The sequence below is a fragment of the Procambarus clarkii genome, chromosome 43 (genome assembly GCF_040958095.1).
Source record: "Procambarus clarkii isolate CNS0578487 chromosome 43, FALCON_Pclarkii_2.0, whole genome shotgun sequence".
Taxonomy (NCBI): Eukaryota; Metazoa; Arthropoda; class Malacostraca; order Decapoda; family Cambaridae; genus Procambarus; species Procambarus clarkii.
This window is the reverse complement of record NC_091192.1, coordinates 5,404,601-5,428,006: the sequence shown is the minus strand read 5'-3', so window position 1 is coordinate 5,428,006 and position 23,406 is coordinate 5,404,601. Positions and strand designations below refer to the sequence as shown.

The 23,406-nt window shown below is 42.4% G+C and overlaps 1 protein-coding gene across 1 annotated transcript in view; it reads right to left on the bottom strand.

Moving 5' to 3' along the window:
- Window positions 1–23,406, bottom strand: part of LOC123756003 (uncharacterized) — a 490,424-nt gene that overhangs the window by 32,011 nt on the left and 435,007 nt on the right. Inside the window, exon 3 of the mRNA XM_069299975.1 lies at window positions 15,680–15,809. Coding sequence (XP_069156076.1) covers window positions 15,680–15,809 — 130 coding nt within the window. The remainder of the gene's footprint in view (window positions 1–15,679; window positions 15,810–23,406) is intronic.

Genomic DNA, 23,406 nt, shown 5'->3' with positions numbered 1-23,406 from the left:
ACAATGGGAAAAAGTATGGTAATACCTTATTGAGAAAAACGAGCTTATAATGGTCAACGCCATTGCACATTAGGCTTGACAGAAGCCAGCATTTGAATCCCCCTGTGCTATAAATATTGAAAATGGGAATAAATACACTCTAACAGAAAACGGACTTAACCAGAGAAGATGGGGTGACGTCATTGTCCATTAGCGATGCCTGTGCATGGGTCACTGGGGCAACAGAATTTGGGTACGCCAGGAGCCGACCTTTTAATCCTACCTGCAGGCAAGTTGAAGACTGGCTACCCGATGACGTCTTTGACCATTAGTAATGCCTGTGCAAGGCTCGCTGAGGTATCACAAAACACAGGACTCATAGACCGTCCTTTTAATCCCCTTGAGATAAATGACAGGGGCCATAGACAGGCTTGGAGAAAAAAATCGAGAAAATCCAGGGGCCATAGACCGTCTTGGGAAAAAATTTGTAGAAAACCCAGGGGCCATAGACCGGCTTGAAAAAAAAATTGTAGAAAACCCAGGGGCCATAGACCAGCTTGGGAAAAAAACAAAATGGCCGGTCTATGGCCCGGTTTCCACTCACCCAGTGTGACCCCTCACCCAGTGTGACCCCTCACCCAGTGTGACCCCTCACCTAGTGTCACCCCTCACCCAGTATGACCCCTCACCCCGTCACATTAACCACGTGACCAGCTAATTGGACAGTTGGTGTACCTGTGATCGCTGCCAGAGCTCCTGAGGTCCTAATTGGTTTATAATCAGAGAAGAAATTAATCCCAGAGAGAGGTAGCGGGGAGGACCCAGACATGAGGGGACAGGCGAGGGGAACGGACTGAGGGGAAAAATACAGGTTACAAACCCAAATATATTATAATTTTAATCCAGAAATTGACTGAAAATTTACTAATATTTTAATTCATGAAAATATTTCAGATTTGAATTTCAATCATTTTATTTCCTGTAAGCTGGTTTAAGCTGAAATAATCTGTGTTGAGCGTGTTCGTATGCGGTGGCAAACGTTGTAGGTTCCAGTGTGTTCGTTTCCCTGAGAGTTGGCTTCGCCAACATTATTTGCCTCTCCTAAAAGCTATGAATTAGTATTTATATTTGAATACATAAATATGAACATGAATGTTCCTCTCCCCTCACCTCTCCCTCCATACCCCTCAAATTCTCTCCCTCATTACGCCTCAACTTCCCTTGTAACGTTCCAGTATTCTCTCTTCTCTCTCTCTCTCTCTCTCTCTCTCTCTCTCTCTCTCTCTCTCTCTCTCTCTCTCTCTCTCTCTCTCTCTCTCTCTCTCTCTCTCTCTCTCTCTCTCTCCCCACTCCTCTCTCTCTCTCTCTCTCTCTCTCTCTCTCTCTCTCTCTCTCTCTCTCTCTCTCTCTCTCTCTCTCTCTCTCTCTCTCTCTCTCTCTCTCTCTCTCTCTCTCTCTCTCTCTCTCTCTCTCTCTCTCTCTCTCTCTCTCTCTCCCCACTCCTCTTTCTCTCTCTCCCCACTCCTCTTTCTCTCTCTCCCCACTCCTCTCTTTCTCTCTCTCTCTCCCCACTCCTCTCTTTCTCTCTCTCTCTCCCCACTCCTCTCTCTTTCTCTCTGTCTCCCGACTCCTCTCTCTCTCTCTCCCCACTCCTCTCTCTTTCTCTCTGTCTCCCGACTCCTCTCTCTCTCTCTCCCCACTCCTCTTTCTCTCTCTCCCCACTCCTCTCTTTCTCTCTCTCTCCCCCCACTCCTCTCTTTCTCTCTCTCTCTCTCTCTGTCTCCCGACTCCCCTCTCTCTCTCTCCCCACTCCTCTTTCTCTCTCTCCCCACTCCTCTCTTTCTCTCTCTCTCTCCCCACTCCTCTCTCTCTCTCTTCCCACTCCTCTCTTTCTCTCTCTCTCCCCACTCCTCTCTCTCTCTCTCCCCACTCCTCTCTTTCCCCACTCCTCTCTCTCTCTCTCTCCCCACTCCTCTCTTTCCCCACTCCTCTCTCTCTCTCCCCACTCCTCTCTCTCTCTCCCCACTCCCCCCTCTCTCTTTCCCCACTCCTCTCTTTCTCTCTCTCTCTCCCCCACCCTGCCACTTGCGAGGGTTGACCCCTCTGAGGCCTGGAAGAGTGTCCAGGTCTCCACAGTCTCCGTGTACACCAGTTGAGGGTTGGTCTCCCAGGGAGGGGGAGCACACGCTGCCTCTGGAGGCCATAAGATCCTTGGTGAAGGTTATAATGATGGGTTGTGAAGGCTGGGTGAGGTTTATAACCCATTTATAAGGTGGAGCGCGGCCACTGTTTACAACGTAATTACCGCTCTGGGGCCAGATTCACGAAAGCACTTACGCTAATTCTTACGAACGTGTACATCTTCCCTTAATCTTTGACGGCTTTGGTTACATTTATTAAACAGTTTACAAGCATGAAAACTTGCCAATCAACTGTTGTTATTGTTATAAACAGCGTCCTGGTGCTTTGGAGCTCATTAACTGTTTAATAATTGGAAACAAAGCCGCCAAAGATTGAGAAAAGATGTACAGGTTCGTAAGTGCTTGCGTAAGTCCTTTCATGAATCTGGCTCCTGGTCCGTTACCATGTATACAGAGCCCAGCGCTCTACCACTGAACTCTGTGTTCCTTACCAGACCCCCACTGATGACCACTGAATGGTTCAGACACTTACCACTTGCAGTATTGTGTTATGTAGGTCAATATAATGGGGAGTAATGCAGGCCAATACTAGGGGTCTTATACATCCCTTGTATTATGCACCACCGACTAGACCATGATGAGCTTATAAGCATACCCACCAGGATACATACTAGACACTAGACTTTCCTGGTGTGTGGGAGACACTGCTTCCGTCAGCACAATGGTGGCGCGATACCCGCCCCCACTCTGGTGTGGGTAGTGTTCTCTCACCCTTACCATACCCGCCCCACTCAGGTGTGGGAGGTGTTCTCTCAACCTTACCATACCCGCCCCACTCAGGTGTGGGTAGTGTTCTCTCAACCTTACCATACCCGCCCCACTCAGGTGTGGGTAGTGTTCTCTCAACCTTACCATACCCGCCCCACTCAGGTGTGGGTAGTGTTCTCTCAACCTTACCATACCCGCACCACAGTCTAACAGTTGACTTTGTTATTCCAAGTTCTCTAGTGATGGTGGCGTTGACATGATTCTCTCATGGTAACTCTCGCCCCTCGTTGACATAGCCTTTCCTCCCTGGAGTTCATCCTTTACAAAGAGTCTGCACTCTGGAGTTAACTTGTGGAGAGGTCTGGGTGAGAGTGAAGGGTCCTCATTCTATCCCATAAACGACGACACTCTGACGTGAAAGGGAAGGTGCTCCACTGAATAAGGTAGTACCTAAACAACAGAAGACAGCGAGTCACTGTAAGGGGTGAGGCCTCAGAGTGGCGAGACGTTACCAGTTGGAGTCCCACAGGGGGTCAGTCCTTGGACTTTTATTGTTTCTAATATATGTAAATGATCTCCCAGAGGGTATAGAATCGTTCCTCTCACTGTTTGCTGATGATTATGAGGAGGATAAGTTATCTTTCTAACAAACGTGACCTAACATAAGCTTACCCCTTCCATTTATCTTTCTTTTTCTTTTTCTGTCCACTGTTTTCTCTTACGTTCCCATACTATCCTCTTCTTATTCCTATTACTATCCTCTTCTCATTCGGTGGTTATAATGGGAGCTGCCTCGTATGGGCCAATGGGCCTTCTGCAGTTCTTATTCCTACTACTATCCCCTCTACCTGGTAGAGGGGATAGTAGTAGGAATAAGAACCTTACCTTACTACACCTTACCTGGTAGAGGTAAGGTGTAGTAGAGGGAATAAGTAGAAGAGGGTACCTTTTGCCTTGCTCCTCACCTCTCTCTCTCTCTCTTGCCTATTTATTGCCTTTATCACCTTCCCTCATGTTGTTCCACCATCTGGTCACCATTTGGTCCGGGAGACATCTCCCGTCACGCAGGGTGCAGTCGCACCTCCACAGATCTCCAGTATCAGCTCTTGATACTGGTAATGGCTCAAAAGGGCCATCACTTACGGGCTGTTCGTGTCCGTGCCACCTTTTGGGTGGCTTAATCTTCATCAATCAATTAGGAATCATCAAGGGTCATGCAGGGTGCATTCGCACCTCCACAGATCTCCAGTATCAGCTCTTGATACTGGTAATGGCTTAAAATGGCCACCACTTACGGGCTATTTATGCCCGTGCCACCTTTTGGGTTGCTTCATCTTCATCTTAACACATTCACAAGGGAGACATCTCCCGTCACGCAGGGTGCATTCGCACCTCCACAGATCTCCAGTATCAGCTCTTGATACTGGTAATGGCTTAAAAGGGCCACCACTTACGGGCTATTCATGCCCGTGCCACCTTTTGGGTGGCTTAATCTTCATCAATCATCAATCTTCCCTCATGTTGAGTGTAAGTAGAGATCGTAGACCATGTTGAGTGTAAGATATTCATCACATGATAATCAATTACGCGCGTAACCAATTACTATTTTTATAACGTAAGTCTGTGTACTCACCTATTTGTGCCTGCAGGATCGAGCATTGACTCTTGGATCTCGCCTTTCGAGCCATCGGATGTTTACAGCAGTGACTCCTGTCCCATTTCCCTATCATACCTAGTTTTAAAATTATGAATAGAGTTTGCTTCCACAACCTAATAACTATCTACAGGCTCACCATAGCCCGTGTTACTTGGAACTTTTTGTTCCAGGTAGCAAATCTTTAACAACAAACATTCCACAACCTGCTCCCCAAGTGCATTCCATTTTCCCACTACTCTCACGCTAAAGGAAAACTTCCTAACATCTCTGTGACTCATCTGAGTTTCCAGCTTCAACCCATGTCCCCTCGTTCTGTTACTATTCCGTGTGAACATTTCGTCTTTTTCCAGGTTGTCAATCCCCCTAAGTATTTTATACTTTCGTATCATATTCCCGCTCTCCCTTCTTTTTTCTAGTCTCGTAAGGCTCAGTTCCTTCAGGCGCTCTTCATACCCCATCCCTCATAACGCTGGGACGAGTCTTGTTGCAAACTTCTGAACCTTTTCCAGTTTCCTTATGTGTTTCTTCAGGTAGGGACTCCATGATGGGGCGGTATACGCCAAGACTGGCCTCACGTAGGCAGAGTAAAGCGCCCTAAATGCCTCCTTACTTAGGTTTCTGAATGATGTTCTAACTTTTGCCAGTGTAGAGTACTCTGCTGTCGATATTCTATTTACATGCGCCTCAGGAGTTAGATTAGGTGTTACGTCCACGCCCAGGTCTCTTTCTCGCGTCGTCACAGGTAGGCAATTTCCCTTTATTGTGTACTGTCCTTTGGTCTCCTGTCACCTAATTCCATTTCCATAACTTTATATTTGCTTGTGTTGAACTCCAATAACCATTTCTCTTACCATCTCTGTAACCTATTCAAGTCCTCTAGGAGGATCCTACAATCCTCATCTGTCACAACTCTTCTCATCAACTTTGCGTCATCCGCAAACATCGACATGTAGGACTCTACTCCTGTAAACATGTCATTAACGTATATTAGAAATAAAATTGGTCCCAGCACCGATCCTTGAGGTACTCCACTCGTTACTGTTCGCCAGTCCGACTTCTCGCCCCTTACCGTAACTCTCTGGTTCCTTCCTGTTAGGTAGTTTCTTATCCATGCTAGGACCTTTCCTCCCACGCCCGCCTGCTTCTCAAGTTTGAATAGCAGTCTCATGTGCGGTACTGAATCAAAGGCCTTTTGGCAGTCCAGAAATATACAGTGTGCGCTACCTTTCTGTCCTGCCTTATCCTCGTTATTTTATCATAGCATTCCAAAAGGTTTGATAGGCAGGATTTCCCTTTCTAGAACCCATGTTGATGTTTGTTTACAAACCTAATGTTCTCTAGGTGTGCAACCAGTCTTAGCCTAATTATTCTTTCAAGTATTTTACAGGGGATGCTTATCAGTGATACAGGTCTAAAGTTAAGTGCCTCCTCCCTATCACCTTTCTGGAAAATCGGTACATTTCCCTTCTTTCCAGCAATTGGGCAGTTCTCCCAACATAAGTGATTCATTAAAGATCCTTGCAAGAGGCAAGGATCTTTCATGAATCGCCGAGGGCCTGCACTGCCTCTTTTAGTACTCACGGTGATACTTTGTCTGGTCCAACCGCTTTAGTTGCTGCCCTCTGCAGTTCATCTACGCATGCCTTGTTGTTGTCATCATACTCCTGCTTGGGTCTTATACTATTTGGTGGGGGATTGTAGATTACAAAGATCACAATCTGCTTCCCATCTGTTGTCAGAGTTCCATGTATTGAGCTTGTGCTTTCATTGGTAACCCGATTTTCCAGGTCTTCAAACTTCCATTTCTGCTATATTAGGAGTGCCACTCCCCCCCCTCCCTGTCTCTGTGTCCTCTCTTTTCTTATCACCTGGTAGCCCTCAACTATGCAACTATGTCAGGATCTGCCTCACTAACTCTTTTTATCTCTTCTGCTTTATTAGATACCCCATCAGAATTGGTGTCCCAAAACGTGAGACTTTTCTTTGAAAATCTGGTACCAGAGTTCACCCTTTCTCTGGGGGTCTGGGGGGATGTCTGGGGGGGGGGTACGTGGGAGGCGAATGTGGTATGGGCATCTAGGAACGTAAGTAGGAAGGTCTCGGGTAGGAAGATCTAGGTAGGTAGGTCTGGGGTAGAAAGATCTAGGTAGGTATGTCTGGGGTAGAAAGATCTAGGTAGGTAGGTCTGGGGTAGAAAGATCTTGGTAGGTAGGTCTGGGGTAGGAAGGGCATACTGGGTCTGAAAATTAGGGAGGTTAAGAGGTAGCGTGAGGCTGAGAATCAGATAGAGGTTGAGAGGTTGGGGGAGGGAGGGGGAGGAGGATAGTGGGGGTGGGGGGAAGAGGGAAGAATAGAGCGTGGATAATGAGAGTGGGAGGAAGGATGCATTATTCAGGGGGGACTCAGGGGAAGGTGTGGGCATTGGGGCAGAAGGGGCAGAGGGAAATGGAGAAAGAGGTGGGGAGGTCGCAAGGGGAGGGGATCATATGGGAGAAGGGGGGGTAGAGGAGGGGTGAGGGCTGGGTGGGTTTTTGGGGTTTGAGGGGATGAGGGGGTAATTGGAAGGTGGGATGAGTCAGATGGAATTGAATGTAATGGTGTCAGAAGAGTCAGGGGAGTTGCTGGGAAAATAAGCAAGTGGCGAAGGATGGGAGAGCTGATTTGGGGAGGGTGTGACTTGGGAAACAGTTGTGGGGTTCCTGTGGCGTGGAGGTCGGCTCGCTCTGTGAGCTATCTGTTCATCTTTTATCATATATTTATCAATAAACACGTTGTGATAGTTTCCATTACCTCTGAGTAAATGTTTGTGTTGCAGTATGTATTCCACTGCCTCTTTGTTAGAGAACTGTGCCTGCACAGGTCGATTCTTGTTACAGATGTAAGGTCCAATCCGGCGGCTGATTTCCACCTCATTTCCTGCCATCTCAGGTCTAATAAATCTTAAGATCTGTGACTCAAATTCTTCCATCTCCATCCTTTCATGTCTCGATGATGGCCTGGATTTAAGTAATCCATGGAGGCTAATTGACTCATGCTGGTCGCCCCTCGTCTGATTATATCACGAAAATAAATACGTGATTAAAAATGTGAGTGTCAGACCACGGAGGAAAATTGAAACAAGAATTTCCTTAAGTACTTTCGTATATTAATACATCTTCAGAAGGAGTCTGAAGATGTATTAATATACGAAAGTACTTAAGGAAATTTCAATGAGTTTTACGAAAAACTCATTTTCGTAATTTCAAGGATATCTCCTTGAAATTACGAAAATGAGTTTTGGAGAACTCCTATTTCAGCTAAGCCCTGATGCTAAGAAAATAGTTAGAGGGATAGAAGCCCTAAATCAAAAGATAGTAAATACAGAATATGCGGTCATATTCAATGAAATATGTTTGAAAGAAAACCTGCTGCCAGTATACACCAACATATATATATATATATATATATATATATATATATATATATATATATATATATATATATATATATATATATATATATACATATATATATATATATATATATATATATATATATATATATATATATATATATGTCGTACCTAGTAGCCAGAACTCACTTCTCAGCCTACTATGCAAGGCCTGATTTGCCTAATAAGCCAAGTTTTCATGAATTAATTGTTTTTCGACGACCTAACCTACCTAACCTAACCTAACCTAACTTTTTCGGCTACCTAACCTAACCTAACCTATAAAGATAGGTTAGGTTAGGTTAGGTAGGGTTGGTTAGGTTCGGTCATATATCTACTTTAATTTGATCTCCAATAAAAAACAATTGACCTCATACATAATGAAATGGGTAGCTTTATCATTTCATAAGAAAAAAATTAGAGAAAATATATTAATTCAGGAAAACTTGGCTTATTAGGCAAATCGGGCCTTGCATAGTAGGCTGAGAAGTGAGTTCTGGCTACTAGGTACGACATATATATATATATATCTATATATATATATATATATATATATATATATATATATATATATATATATATATATATATATAGATATATATATATAGATATATATATATATAGATATATATATAGATATATATATAGATATATATATATATATAGATATATATATATATATATATATAGATATATGTCGTACCTAGTAGCCAGAACACACTTCTCGGCCTACTATGCAAGGCCCGATTTGCCTAATAAGCCAAGTTTTCCTGAATTAATATATTTTCCCTAATTTTCTTCTTATGAAATGATATGCTACCCATTTCATTATGTATGAGGTCAATTTTTTTTTATTGGAGTTAAAATTAATGTAGATATATGACCGAACCTAACCAACCCTACCTAACCTAACCTATCTTTATAGGTTAGGTTAGGTAGCCGAAAAATTTAGGTTAGGTTAGGTTAGGTAGTCGAAAAACAATTAATTCATGAAAACTTGGCTTATTAAGCAAATCGGGCCTTGCATAGTAGGCTGAGAAGTGCGTTCTGGCTACTAGGTACGACATATATATATATATATATATATATATATATATATATATATATATATATATATATATATATATATATATATATATTAGTATATTTTGGTAGCAGTCTTTCCTGTAGACATATATTATTAAATATGACCGAAAAAGTAAGATTAATAATTCTAACACGAATTTTCTCAATCTTTCGTACATTACGCTTCACTGTTGGAGGTAAATCAAAAATTAATTCTCCAAAATTCATTTTTATTTCTAGTCTGACGCGACACGGGCGCGTTTCGTAAAACTTATTACATTTTCAAAGACTTTAGTTCACAAATACACAACTGAATAGAACTTACGTATCTCCGATTTTATATCTACATTTGAGTGAGGTGGGAGGGGTGATGTGGCATTAACACAAGACAGAACAAGAGGGGATACTAATAGGGTATTAAAAGTATCAACACAAGACAGAACACAAACAATGGGTATTGAATAGAAGTGTTTGTAGAAAGCCTATTGGTCCATATTTCTTGATGCTTCTATATTGGAGCGGAGTCTTGAGGTGGGTAGAATATAGTTGTGCAATAATTGGCTGTTGATTGCTGGTGTTGACTTCTTGATGTGTAGTGCCTCGCAAACGTCAAGCCGCCTGCTATCGCTGTATCTATCGATGATTTCTGTGTTGTTTACTAGGATTTCTCTGGCGATGGTTTGGTTGTGGGAAGAGATTATATGTTCCTTAATGGAGCCCTGTTGCTTATGCATCGTTAAACGCCTAGAAAGAGTTGTTGTTGTCTTGCCTATATACTGGGTTTTTTGGAGCTTACAGTCCCCAAGTGGGCATTTGAAGGCATAGACGACGTTAGTCTCTTTTAAAGCGTTCTGTTTTGTGTCTGGAGAGTTTCTTATGAGTAGGCTGGCCGTTTTTCTGGTTTTATAGTAAATCGTCAGTTGTATCCTCTGATTTTTGTCTGTAGGGATAACGTTTCTATTAACAATATCTTTCAGGACCCTTTCCTCCGTTTTATGAGCTGTGGAAAAGAAGTTCCTGTAAAATAGTCTAATAGGGGGTATAGGTGTTGTGTTAGTTGTCTCTTCAGAGGTTGCATGGCTTTTCACTTTCCTTCTTATGATGTCTTCGACGAAACCATTGGAGAAGCCGTTATTGACTAGGACCTGCCTTACCCTACAGAGTTCTTCGTCGACTTGCTTCCATTCTGAGCTGTGGCTGAGAGCACGGTCGACATATGCGTTAACGACACTCCTCTTGTACCTGTCAGGGCAGTCGCTGTTGGCATTTAGGCACATTCCTATGTTTGTTTCCCTAGTGTAGACTGCAGTGTGGAAACCTCCGCCCTTTTCCATGACTGTTACATCTAGAAAGGGCAGCTTCCCATCCTATTCCATCTCGTAAGTGAAACGCAGCACGGAACTCTGCTCAAATGCCTCCTTCAGCTCCTGCAGATGTCTGACATCAGGTACCTGTGTAAAAATATCATCAACATACCTGCAGTATATGGCCGGTTTCAAGTTCATGTCGACTAAGACTTTTTGCTCGATGATACCCATATAGAAGTTTGCAAACAGGACACCTAGGGGAGAACCCATGGCGACCCCATCTACTTGCTTATACATGTGCCCATCCGGGCTCAAGAAGGGTGCCTCTTTAGTACAAGCTTGGAGTAGTTTCCTCAGAATATTTTCTGGTATGTCAAGAGGAGTACAGGCTGGATCACGATACACTCTGTCGGCTATCATTCCGATTGTCTCGTCCACAGGTACGTTGGTAAACAGCGATTCTACGTCCAACGAGGCTCTTATCCCTGTGGCCCGTGTGCCCCGCAGTAAGTCAACAAATTCCTTTGGAGACTTCAGGCTGAAGGCGCAAGGAACATAAGGAGTCAGCAGGCCGTTGAGTCGCTTCGCCAGTCTGTACGTGGGTGTGGGTATCTGGCTAATGATTGGCCGAAGTGGGTTTCCAGGCTTGTGCGTCTTGACATTTCCATACGCATATCCAGGTTAATATTCCCCAATGATCTTTGGCAGGTGGAGTCCGGATTTCTTGGCGTTCACAGTTTCGATCAGTTTGTTGACCTTTGCTTTTAATTCGGCTGTAGTGTCCTTCGTTACCCTTTGGAACTTAGTTTGGTCAGAGAGTATGATGTTCATTTTCGCAAGATATTCGTCTTTTTTAAGAATGACATATATTGGCGACTTGTCACCTCTCCTGACAACTATCTCCTTGTTCTCACGAAGGCTTTTAGCTGCCGCTTTAAGCTCGGGGGACAGTATGGTGCTTCTGTAGTTGCCTCGATTCTTTCCTCCTTCTGCAATAAGTTCTGCTTGTAAGGTATCTTTGGTAGTGACCTTCTTTTGTGTCTCGAGGTCGAATATGTATATATATATATATATATATATATATATATATATATATATATATATATATATATATATATATATATATATATATATATGTCGTACCTAGTAGCCAGAACTCACTTCTCAGCCTACTATTCAAGGCCCGATTTGCCTAATAAGCCAAGTTTTCCTGAATTAATATATTTACTATAATTTTTTTCTTATGAAATGATAAAGCAACCCTTTTCTCTATGTATGAGGTCAATTTTTTTTTATTGGAGTTAAAATTAACGTAGATATATGACCGAATCTAACCAACCCTACCTAACCTAACCTAACCTATATTTATAGGTAAGGTTAGGTTAGGTAGCCAAAAAAAGCTAGGTTAGGTTAGGTTAGGTAGGTTAGGTAGACGAAAAAACATTAATTCATGAAAACTTGGGTTATTAGGCAAATCGGGCCTTGAATAGTTGGCTGAGAAGTGCGTTCTGGCTATATATATATATATGTCGTACCTAGTAGCCAGAACGCACTTTTTACCCTACTATGCAAGGCCCGATTTGCCTAATAAGCCAAGTTTTCCTGAATTAATATATTTTCACAATTTTTTTTTCTTATGAAATGATAAAGCTACCCATTTCATTATGTATGAGGTCAATTTTTTTTTATTGGAGTTAAAATTAATGTAGATATATGACCGAACCTAACCAACCCTACCTAACCTAACCTAACCTATCTTTATAGGTTAGGTTAGGTTAGGTAGCCGAAAACGTTAGGTTAGGTTAGGTTAGGTAGGTTAGGTAGTCGAAAAAACATTAATTCATGAAAACTTGGCTTATTAGGCAAATCGGGCCTTGCATAGTAGGCTGAGAAGTGCGTTCTGGCTACTAGGTACGACATATATATATATATATATATATATATATATATATATATATGTCGTACCTAGTAGCCAGAACGTACTTCTCGGCCCACTATGCAAGGCCCGATTTGCCTAATAAGCCAAGTTTTCCTGAATTAATATATTTTCTCTAATTTTTTCTTATGAAATGATAAAGCTACCCATTTCATTATGTATGAGGTCAATTTTTTTTCATTGGAGTTAAAATTAACGTAGATATATGACCGAACCTAACCAACCCTACCTAACCTAACCTAACCTATCTCTATAGGTTAGGTTGGGTTATGTAGCCGAAAAAGTTAGGTTAGGTTAGGTTAGGTAGGTTCGGTAGTCGAAAAACAATTAATTCATGAAAACTTGGCTTATTATGCAAATCGGGCCTTGCATAGTAGGCTGAGAAGTGAGTTCTGGCTACTAGGTACGATATATATATATATATATATATATATATATATATATATATATATATATATATATATATATATATATATATATATATATATATATATATATATATATATATATATATATATATATATATATATACCTAGTAGCCAGAACGCACGTCTATGCCTACTATGCAAGGCCCGATTTGCCTAATAAGCCAAGTTTTCATGAATTAATTGTTTTTCGACTACCTAACCTACCTAACCTAACCTAACCTAACTTTTTCGGCTATCTAACCTAACCTAGCAATTCGGAGGGCGTGTGGTGTGAGACGCGTGCCAGTTGCCGACATTGGGGTTGCTAACAGGAAATCCCCTGCATGTGGTGCTGCTACTGCTGTGAGGCGAGCAATGTCGTGTTGTGTTGTTGCAGCACCCAGGCACTCTGCAGCAACTTGGTCTACAATGGGACCATCCCAGCTGGATTGCTTGTGGGATTTTGGGGATGGTGGTTGAGGTGATTGGCCTGCACGAGAGGCCCACTCTGTGGCACAGCGTGTAAAATTGGGATCATGTACACCTGCCAGCTGATGTAAGTGGGCAGGTAGAATTTCCTTCACAAGGTCGTCGGATGCTGATAAGGAGGACAGGAAGGAGGACAGGAATATATATAGATATATATATATATATATATATATATATATATACTAGGTACGACATATATATATATATATATATATATATATATATATATATATATATCTATATATATATATATATATATATATATATATATATATATATATATATATATATATATATATATATATATATATCTATATATATATATATCTATTGGTGTATACTGGCAGCAGGTTTTCTTTCAAACATGTTTCATTGAATATGACCGCATATTCTGTATTTATTATTTTCTGGTTTAGGGCTTCTATCCCTCTAACTATTTTCTTAGCATCAGGGCTTAATTGAAATAGGAGTTCTCCAAAACTCATTTTCGTACTTTTAAGGTGAAGAAAAGAAGTGATTTACTATAGAGTGTATTACACTTATTTGTATAATTTGCACGACGTTTCGAACCTCCATGGTTCATTCTCAAGTGAACAGATCTTACAATACTAGTTGATTTTATACCCGCATTAGGTCAGGTGATAATACAATGAAGGTGAAAAACATGGGGGGATACATAAGGGATAAACATAGGGGCTGCAGAAGGCGTATTGGCCCATACGAGGCATCTCCTATCTAAACACAAAGATTAATCCAGTGTAATTGGCCTGTTATGTTGGACATTGTCTTCTGTGTTGGCATCGATATGTTCTTGTCTTGTCCTTACTCTCATGGTGGGTAGAGTAAATAGTTCCGTGATTTGGGTGTTCATGGTAGGTCGCATGTTTATCCCTTATGTATCCCCCCATGTTTTTCACCTTCATTGTATTATCACCTGACCTAATGCGGGTATAAAATCAACTAGTATTGTAAGATCTGTTCACTTGAGAATGAACCATGGAGGTTCGAAACGTCGTGCAAATTATACAAATAAGTGTAATACACTCTATAGTAAATCACTTCTTTTCTTCACCTTAAAAGTACGAAAATGAGTTTTGGAGAACTCCTATTTCAATTAAGCCCTGATGCTAAGAAAATAGTTAGAGGGATAGAAGCCCTAAACCAGAAAATAATAAATACAGAATATGCGGTCATATTCAATGAAACATATATATCTATATATATATATCTATATATCTATATATATATATATATATATATATATATATATATATATATATATATATATATATATATATATATATATATATATATGTGTGTGTGTGTGTGTGTACTCACCTAGTTGTGCTTGCGGGGGTTGAGCTCTGGGTCTTTGGTCCCGCCTTTCAACCGTCAATCATCTGATATACAGATTCCTCAGCCTACTGGGCTCTATCAAACCTATATTTTAAACTGTGTATGGAGTCAGCCTCCACCACATCACTGCCTAATGCATTCTATTTATTAACTACTCTCACACTGAAAAATTTAATTCTAACGTCCCTGTGGCTCATTTGGGTACTAAGTTTCCACCCGTGTCCCCTTGTTCACGTACCACCCCATGTTAAAGCACCATCACAAGCACCACAGTTCATTTAGCTAAACAATTTACAATCTTGATGATCTAGTTACAAAATTCAATGCACATCGTCACACACTAATGGGCTCGAGACCAACCACAAGTACAGGCTCTTGTAGTATCCTATATTCGTAATGTAAATGTTTGTAAACTACTTCCAAGTTGAAAAAAAAGTTGTGTGTCTTGTTGATGATTGACGGTCAACGACGATGGAGGAGGCGTTTGTGAGTGACGACACGTCGTCTCAACAGCCAAATGCCAATGTATAACATTATTATGTTATATTGTTTACATGAAAGGTCAATAAACTCATAACCACACGTAGAGCCATCTCCCTGCGTCACATATCTAAATTTGTCCATTTTAATTCAATATCGTATTATATTTTCATACAAAAAATAAATGGCAGAGGCAGTTTATGTAAATAAGTGAGAGGGGTTTTGACCAATGAAACTCGTCGTTACAAGGCGCCTGTATAATCATTCGTATTCTAACCCAATACTACGACAACAAAAGAAACAAATGGAAAGTTCCATTCTGCACTTTCCAAGAAACAGGGATGGAGGTGTCAGTCTCCTGTACACACAACAGAGTGTACAATCGAGCAACGTTCGACTGTACCTCCAAAAGAGGGAACTACCACAATCTGTGAACAGTACTACCTGGAGAGGGAACTACCATGGTCTATGAAGAGTACCGCCACGAGAGGGAACTACCACCAGAGGGAACTATCATGGTCTATGAAGAGTACTACCACGAGAGGGAACTACCATGGTCTATGGAGAGAACTACCACCAGAGGGAACTACCACGGTCTATGGAGAGAACTACCACCAGAGGAAACTATTAGCCACGACGTGAGGCACTCACAGGATGTACTCACAGAGACGTAGATGATGGCAGAGGTGCTCTGGTCTGTGGGGTTGTGGTGGCCGCTATGGTGCGTCTCGGAGTGTACCAGCGCGGCCTCGTACACCGCGGGTAGCAGGCCCTCCACACACTGGCCTCCAGGTCTGTGGGCAGGAGAGTGGGGTTAGGAGGGGTAGCAGGGCCTCCACACACTGCCCTCCAGGTCTGTGGGCAGGAGAGTGGGGTTAGGAGGGGTAGCAGGCCCTCCACACACTGCCCTCCAGGTCTGTGGGCAGGAGAGTGGGGTTAGGAGGGATAGCAGGCCTTCCACACACTGGCCTCCAAGTCTGTGGGCAGGAGAGTGGGGTTAGGAGGGGTAGCAGGCCTTCCACACACTGGCCTCCAGGTCTGTGAGCAGGAGAGTGGGGTTAGGAGGGGTAGCAGGCCCTCCACACACTGGCCTCCAGGTCTGTGGGCAGGAGAGTGGGGTTAGGAGGGGTAGCAGGCCCTCTATACACTGCCCTCTAGGTAGTGGGTGGAGGCGCTCTGCAATGTTTACACTGTGGAAGGAAGTGTAGAGGTGAGCGCAGTAGATGTCCAACTGTTCAGGCTGCGGCTATGACCTCCGGTGGAGGACGACCCTCTCTGCTCTCACAGGGTCGTCCTGCTCTCACAGGGTCGTCCTGCTCTCACAGGGTCGTCCTGCTCTCTCAGGGTCGTCTTGCTCTCACAGGGTCGTCCTGCTCTCTCAGGGTTGTCCTGCAATGCTCTCACAAACTCTTAAAGAAACCCCACTTCACATGCTAATAACTTGTATACCTAAAATGTGCGATGTCAATACATAAGATATATGATTCATTCACTAATAAACTCAGCAACGTCTATTATGTACTTACATAATCAATACATAAGTTAATTACTATAACAAGCATTTTATTTTAGCTTTAAGACCATTTAAGCTTCAGGATAAATTGAGCTGTTGAGGGCTGTTACGGCCTCATATAGCCTGGCACACAGTTCCTTTAATTACGAACTTTGTGTGGAGGCCTTAAGTCTTAATACCTCTTCCTACTTGATTCAACCCCCGAGTCATAGGTAAGTTATTAGGTACTGCAGTAATCGTCACTCTAACGGGAATGAGAGTAACCAATACTAAACAAAATTTCTTAACTATATATACACATATGTACAGCACATAACACTGCAGGTGTCACTTTCACACAGGACACTATAAAAGAACTTCTGCAATCGTCTAACCCGACGAGTCCACTTCTATCTTCTATCATACACCACTCATGGTTTCTTCCCTCAGTCTGTGGTCCTCACGCCGGCGAGTTCACCTTTTTCAGTAAATCATGGACTCGTCCTATACAGTATTGTCAAGGTGCCATAACACCACTTCTACTCTCCAGCAACACTAGCAGGGGTCTCCAGCAACACCAGCAGGGGTCTCCAGCAACACCAGCAGGGGTGTCCAGCAACACTAGCAGGGGTCTGCAGCAACACCAGCAGGGGGTCTCCAGCAACACTAGTAGGGGTCTCCAGCAACACAAGCAGGGGTCTCCAGCATCAGCAGCAGGGGTCTCCAGCAACACTAGCATGGGTCTCCAGCAACACTAGAAGGGGTCTCCAGCAATACTAGCAGGGGTCTCCAGCAACACTAGCAGGGGTCTCCAGCAACACTAGCAGGGGTCTCCAGCATCACTAGCAGGGGTCTCCAGCAACACTAGCAGGGGTCTCCAGCAACACTAGCAGGGGTCTCCAGCAATACTAGCAGGGGTCTCCAGCAACTCTAGCAAGGGTCTCCAGCAACACTAGCAGGGGTCTCCAACAAGACTAGCAGGGGTCTCCAGCAACACTAGCAAGGGTCTCCAGCAATACTAGCAGGGGTCTCCAGCAATACTAGCAGGGGTCTCCAGCAACACTAGCAAGGGTCTGCAGCAACACTAGCAGGGGTCTCCAGCAACACTAGCAGGGGTCTCCAGCAACACTAGCAAGGGTCTCCAGCAATACTAGCAGGGGTTTCCAGCAATACTAGCAAGGGTCTCCAGCAATACTAGCAGGGGTCTCCAACAACACTAGCAGGGGTCTCCACCAACACTACCTGCTTGGCTTGCTTGATGGGGTTCTGGGAGTTCTACTTCCCAAGCCTGGCCCGAGGCCAGGCTCGACTTGTGAGAGTTTGGTCCACCAGGCTGTTGCTTGATGCGGCCCGGAGGGCCACATACCCACCACAGCCCGGCTAATCCGGAACTTATCTTAGAAAACAGTCCAGTTTTCTCTTGAAGATGTCCACGGTTGTTCTGGCAATATTTCTTATATTCGCTGAGAGGACGTTGAGCAACCGCGGACCTCTGATGTTTATACAGTGCTCTCTGATTGTGCCTATGGCACCTCTGCTCTTCACTGGTTCAATCTTGCATTTCTTCCATATCGTTCACTTCAGTACGTTCTTATTTTGCTTTGTAGATTTGGGACCTTGCCCTCCAGTATTTTCCATGTGTATATTATTTGGTATCTCTCTCGTCTCCTTTCTAGAGAGTACATTTGCAGAGCTTTGAGATGATCCCAATAATATAGGTGTTTTATCTCTTCTATGCGTGCCGTATATGTTCTCTGTATTCCCTCTATTTCAGCAATCTCTCCTGCTCTGAAGGGGGAAGTGAGTACTGAGCAGTACTCGAGACGGGACAACACAAGTGACTTGAAGAGTACAACCATTGTGATGGCATCCCTGGATTTGAAAGTTCTCGTAATCCATCCGATCATTTTTTTGGCTGACGCAATATTTGCTTGGTTATGCTCCCTAAACGTTTGATCGTCGGACATCATTATTCCCAAATCCTTGACATGCTCTTTTTCTACTATGGGAAGATTCGATTGTGTTTTGTACCCTGTATTATGTTTCAGATCCTCATTTTTGCGGTACCTGAGTACCTGAAATTTATCACTGTTAAGCATCATGTTATTTTCTGCTGCCCAATCGAAAACTTTGTTGACATCTGCTTGTAGTTTTTCAATGTCTTCAGCAGAGATAATTTTCATGTTGATTTTTGTGTCATCTGCAAAGGACGACACGAAACTGTGACGTGTATTTTTGTCTATATCTGATATGAGAATAAGGAACAGTAGCGGTGCCAGGACTGTACCTTGATGTACAGAGCTTTTAACATCGCTTGGACTCGATTTTATTTGGTTGACTGTTACTCTTTGTGTTCTGTTCGACAGGAAATATAGTATCCAGCGTCCTACTTTTCCAGTTATTCCCATTGACCTCATTTTGTGAGCTATCACCCCATGGTCACATTTGTCGAAGGCCTGTGCAAAGTCTGTGTATACAACATTTGCATTTTGCTTTTCTTCTAGGGCTTCTGTGATTTTGTCATAGTGGTTGAGTAACTGTGACAGACAGGATCTTCCCGCTCTAAATCCATGTTGTCCTGGGTTGTGCAATTCATTGTTTTCCATAAAACAAGAAATTTGATTCCTAATCACTCTTTCAAACACTTTTATTATGTGTGATGTTAGTGCAACTGGCCTATAATTTTTTGCCAAGGCTTTACTCCCCCCCTCCTTGTGCAACGGAGCTATATCTGCAGATTTAAGTGCTGCTGGTATCTCCCCTGTATCCAGGCTCTTTCTCCATATTACGCTGAGTGCTCTCGCTACTGGTACTTTACATTTCTTTATGAATATTGAATTCCATGAGTCAGGCCCAGGAGCTGAATGCATAGGCATATTGTCAATTTCTCTTTCAAAGTCTTCCGAGTTTGTGGTAATATCCGTTATCTGCAGCTTGAATGTCATTCATAAAGAAGCTGTCTGGGTCATCAACTTTCATGTTGTTTATTGGTGTGCCAAACATAGCCTCATATTGGCTTCTTAGAATTTCACTAATCTCTTTGTTGTCCTCTGTGTACGTACCTTCATTTAAAATTAATGGTCCAATACTGGTCGTGGTTTTTGATTTTGCGTATGTGAAAAAATATTTTGGATTTTTCTTTATCTCTTGTATAACTTTCTGTTCCAATTCCATTTCCTCAGACTCATATGATCGCTTCAACGTTTGCTCTATTTCTTCGATTTCCCTGCTTAGGCTTATTTTCCTTGCTTGTGATAGTTGTGTCTGCCGAAGCATTTCCGTTATTTTTTTCCTTCTCTTGTACAGTCGTCTGCGTTCTCTTTCTAGAGTGGTCCTCTTTCTGCCCCTCCTCACAGGCACGTGCTTCAAGCAGACCTTGTAAGCTTCAGCTGTCAGTTGAGCTATTCCCTGTGTGGGAGTTTTGTCACTTAAGACCGTCTCCCATTGAATGGTTGCAAGGTCTACACTTATTTTTTCCTGATCGATCCTCTTATTGTTGAAATTTAATTGATTGAATATTCCTTCTCGCTTGTTGGGTCTCTTAGGCCTACTACCGTTATTTATGCTAGTTCGCACTTCAATAAGCTTATGGTCTGAGTATGAAGTATCTGAGATTGTAATGTCTCTCATTAGTTCATTAATCTGTTGATTGAGCGAGAATTTGTCACACAATCTCAAAAGTTCTCTGACCTGTGGTTGGTTATTTCCCGGGGTAATTCCCTGCTTAATATTTGTGTTTGCCATTCTCCATCTTAAACTCGGTAAATTTAAATCCCCAAGGAAGATAATATCTGGAGCTGGGTTTGCTAGGTTATCAAGTATGTTCTCTATTTTGTGCATCTGCTCTGTGAATTCCTCAACCGTTGTATCTGGCGGTTTATATATTAGAATAATAATTAAGGTTAGTTTCTCTACCTTAATTCCAAGTACCTCTACCACCTCATTAGTTGAGTTTAGTAGTTCTGTGCATACCAGGTCCTCTTTAATATACAGACCTACTCCTCTATTTGACCTAGTTTTTCTTTCACATCTATATAAATTATAATTTGGAATCCAGATTTCACCATCCATGTAATCTTTTGTATGAATTTCCGTGAATGCCCCAAATACTAAGTTTGATTCTAATAGGAAGCCATTTATGAACTTAACTTTATTTCTTGACTTTGGCTTTAAACCTTGAATGTTTGCAAATATGAATGATTGTCCATATTGTGTGTCACTTCTGGAAGGTTTTGATAGTTCTCCCTCCTCTCTACCCTGACCCAGGGTGTGTTATTGTGGCAATGGTTTGTCCAGTTTTGGAAGTGATACTGGGGAGTGTGGTAGTCTCTGTGTAGTTGGGGAGGGGGGGGGGGGGGGTTGTGGTATGTGTGAGCTTTTTTTTTTATTATTAAGATATGAGGTGCATCTGCATTAGTGCAGCTACCCTAGATTATATGAAGTGTGCAAAAAACAAGTGTAGTGTACAGTGTGTCAAAAAATGCATTTTGAGGATATCATCAACACAAGATTGAATAAGGTAGCAGTGGTAATACAAGTCCCCATCTCGCAGGATGGTTAGTCATACAGAGCCATGTGTTTAATAGCCTGCACTGGGAAATTTTGGGTATACTGTGAGGATATCTTCAAGAATACGAGAGTGAATAAAGTAATTGCAAAGCTCCATGTACCTCATGCCAACTGGTCTGAAAGGTCTAATAACTGGGCATTCAGTGATGTAGTGCGGGAGATCATGCCGTAGTTCCTGCTCACAGAGTTTGCAACTGGAGTGCTCAGGATTGGGAGACCCGTCACCTGCAGCCCCCTGCCACAGGTAACGGTAACCCAACCTGATCCTTGCAACCACTGTGTCGCACAGTCTAGTGGACGTTTTGTGCTGTCCATAGATGTAGGTTTCAGATCTGAACAAATCATAGCTTTTTATACTAGTACTTTCAGGTCGTTGGGAGTCAGTAAGTTCTTTCCTATCAGATCTGAATGTTTGGACCAATATAGTTTTGACAGCAGAGATGGGGATACCGAGATCTAATTCAACTTCAAACTTGTTACACGCTAATTTGGGTGCAATGTCTGTCTCATTATGATGGGTTATATTTATGTGTGAAGGTATCCATACAAAGGAGATTCGAGACCCTTTTTCTCTGTGCATCAATTAGGTCATTTATAATTGGGAGTATGAGGTTCTTGCTGTCGATATTCCAAGAGAAGTTTTCGATTGCTTGAAGAGCAGACTTTGAATCACAGAATATTATTCCTCCTCCAATGTTTTTTAATGTACTGGTTGCTAAGTGTAATGCTGCTAGTTCTGCTTGTGTGGAGGTCAGCCAGTTGTTTAACCTGACACTGACAGTCTTTGTGCAAATATTATTTCTATAAAACCTACATGCCGCTGCAGTCCGTCCAGTAGAGGATTGGACTGAGCCGTCGGTGTAGACACAGTGCTCGTGAGATCTTAGACTCTCGATGGAGGAGACAATTGTTTCGAAAGTGACAGCTTTGAGTAGAGCAAGATTCTCATTATCTTTCTTGGTGACAGGTGTGTATGATACTTGAATGGTGGGGTACAGATAAAGAGGAATATCAGAGACTGGTAGATTGCACTTAAAAGGAATGTTAAATTTAATGAGATTGTAAGCATTGTTGCTCAGCCAATTATCATAAAAGGAGTGAGTTGGTATGTCGGCACCAGTCAAAAGGGTGTTAACAGCACTAAATAATTTGTCTCTGAGCAATGCAGGAGATGTAGGATCTCTCATGACTTTAAGGCAAAAGGTAGTGTTAACTTGCATTATTCTCTCTAGTATGGTTGGAAGCTTCAGTTCTTCCCTCATGTTGATGATTCTTGTGCATCTTGGAGCACCAAGAACTATCCTCATGGCCTCATTCTGTACTACTTCAAGTTTGTCCAACACAGAGGAGGGGAAATTAATTAAGTGCAGAGCATTATAATCAACGAGAGATCTAACAAACATCATATAGAATAGTCTAGCATATTTAATATTGATACCAATATTCTTACCAGTAAGTGTTCTCAATGGTTTTAGTCTTTCTTTTAACCTACGGTGTAGATAATTTACAATGTCACTGTTAATACCAACTCCAAGGTATTTGTGCTGCCCACACGTTTCAATGTTCTGTTTGTTGACCTTGAAAGCTATAGGGACATGAGTTTTCTCTTGGGGATGGAGAACTCTGGATTTAGTTATAGAGATAACAAGACCACATTCAATGCTTTTAGCAGCGAATGAATCTAGTAGAACTTGCAGTCTAGTTTGGGAATTTGCAACAATGCATATATCATCGGCATAACAAATGACGGCTTCGTCAGGTAGTGTGGGAATATCAATTGTTGATTTATGCATCAGAACATTGAACAGTGTGGGACTTAGCACTCCACCATGGGGTGTACCCAACTCAAAGGGTGCACAGAGTTTACTTTTGACCCCCTTGAAAAGGACTGAGGCCGTTCTGTTACTCAGGTATCCCCTGAGCCATGTCAACAGTCTTCCCTTAACTCCAAAAGAAGCTAGCTGTTCTATGATTATTTCTCTGTTTGCTGTATCAAAAGCAGTTTGGAGATCAGTAAATGCCGCCTGAGAGTTTGGTCCCTCTCTGATAAAATACTCAGCAAAGCAAGTTTGTGTGCTTCTTCCAGGAAGGAAACCATACAGGTGAGGGGGACTTGATGACGAACCGGAGTCCAGTCTTGGGCATTTCCCCCTCTCCATCCGTACTTCTGCCACGTTTCTGCCTGCCTCTAAAAAAATTTCAGGGCCATTATATTGGACTTCCTCTCTTATATAGCGCTCTGTACCTCTGACGTGGAAATCAGGGCAATGAAGATCGTAGCATATCCTCTCATTAACTGAGAGTTTGCATAGCTTAGGGTGAAAATATCT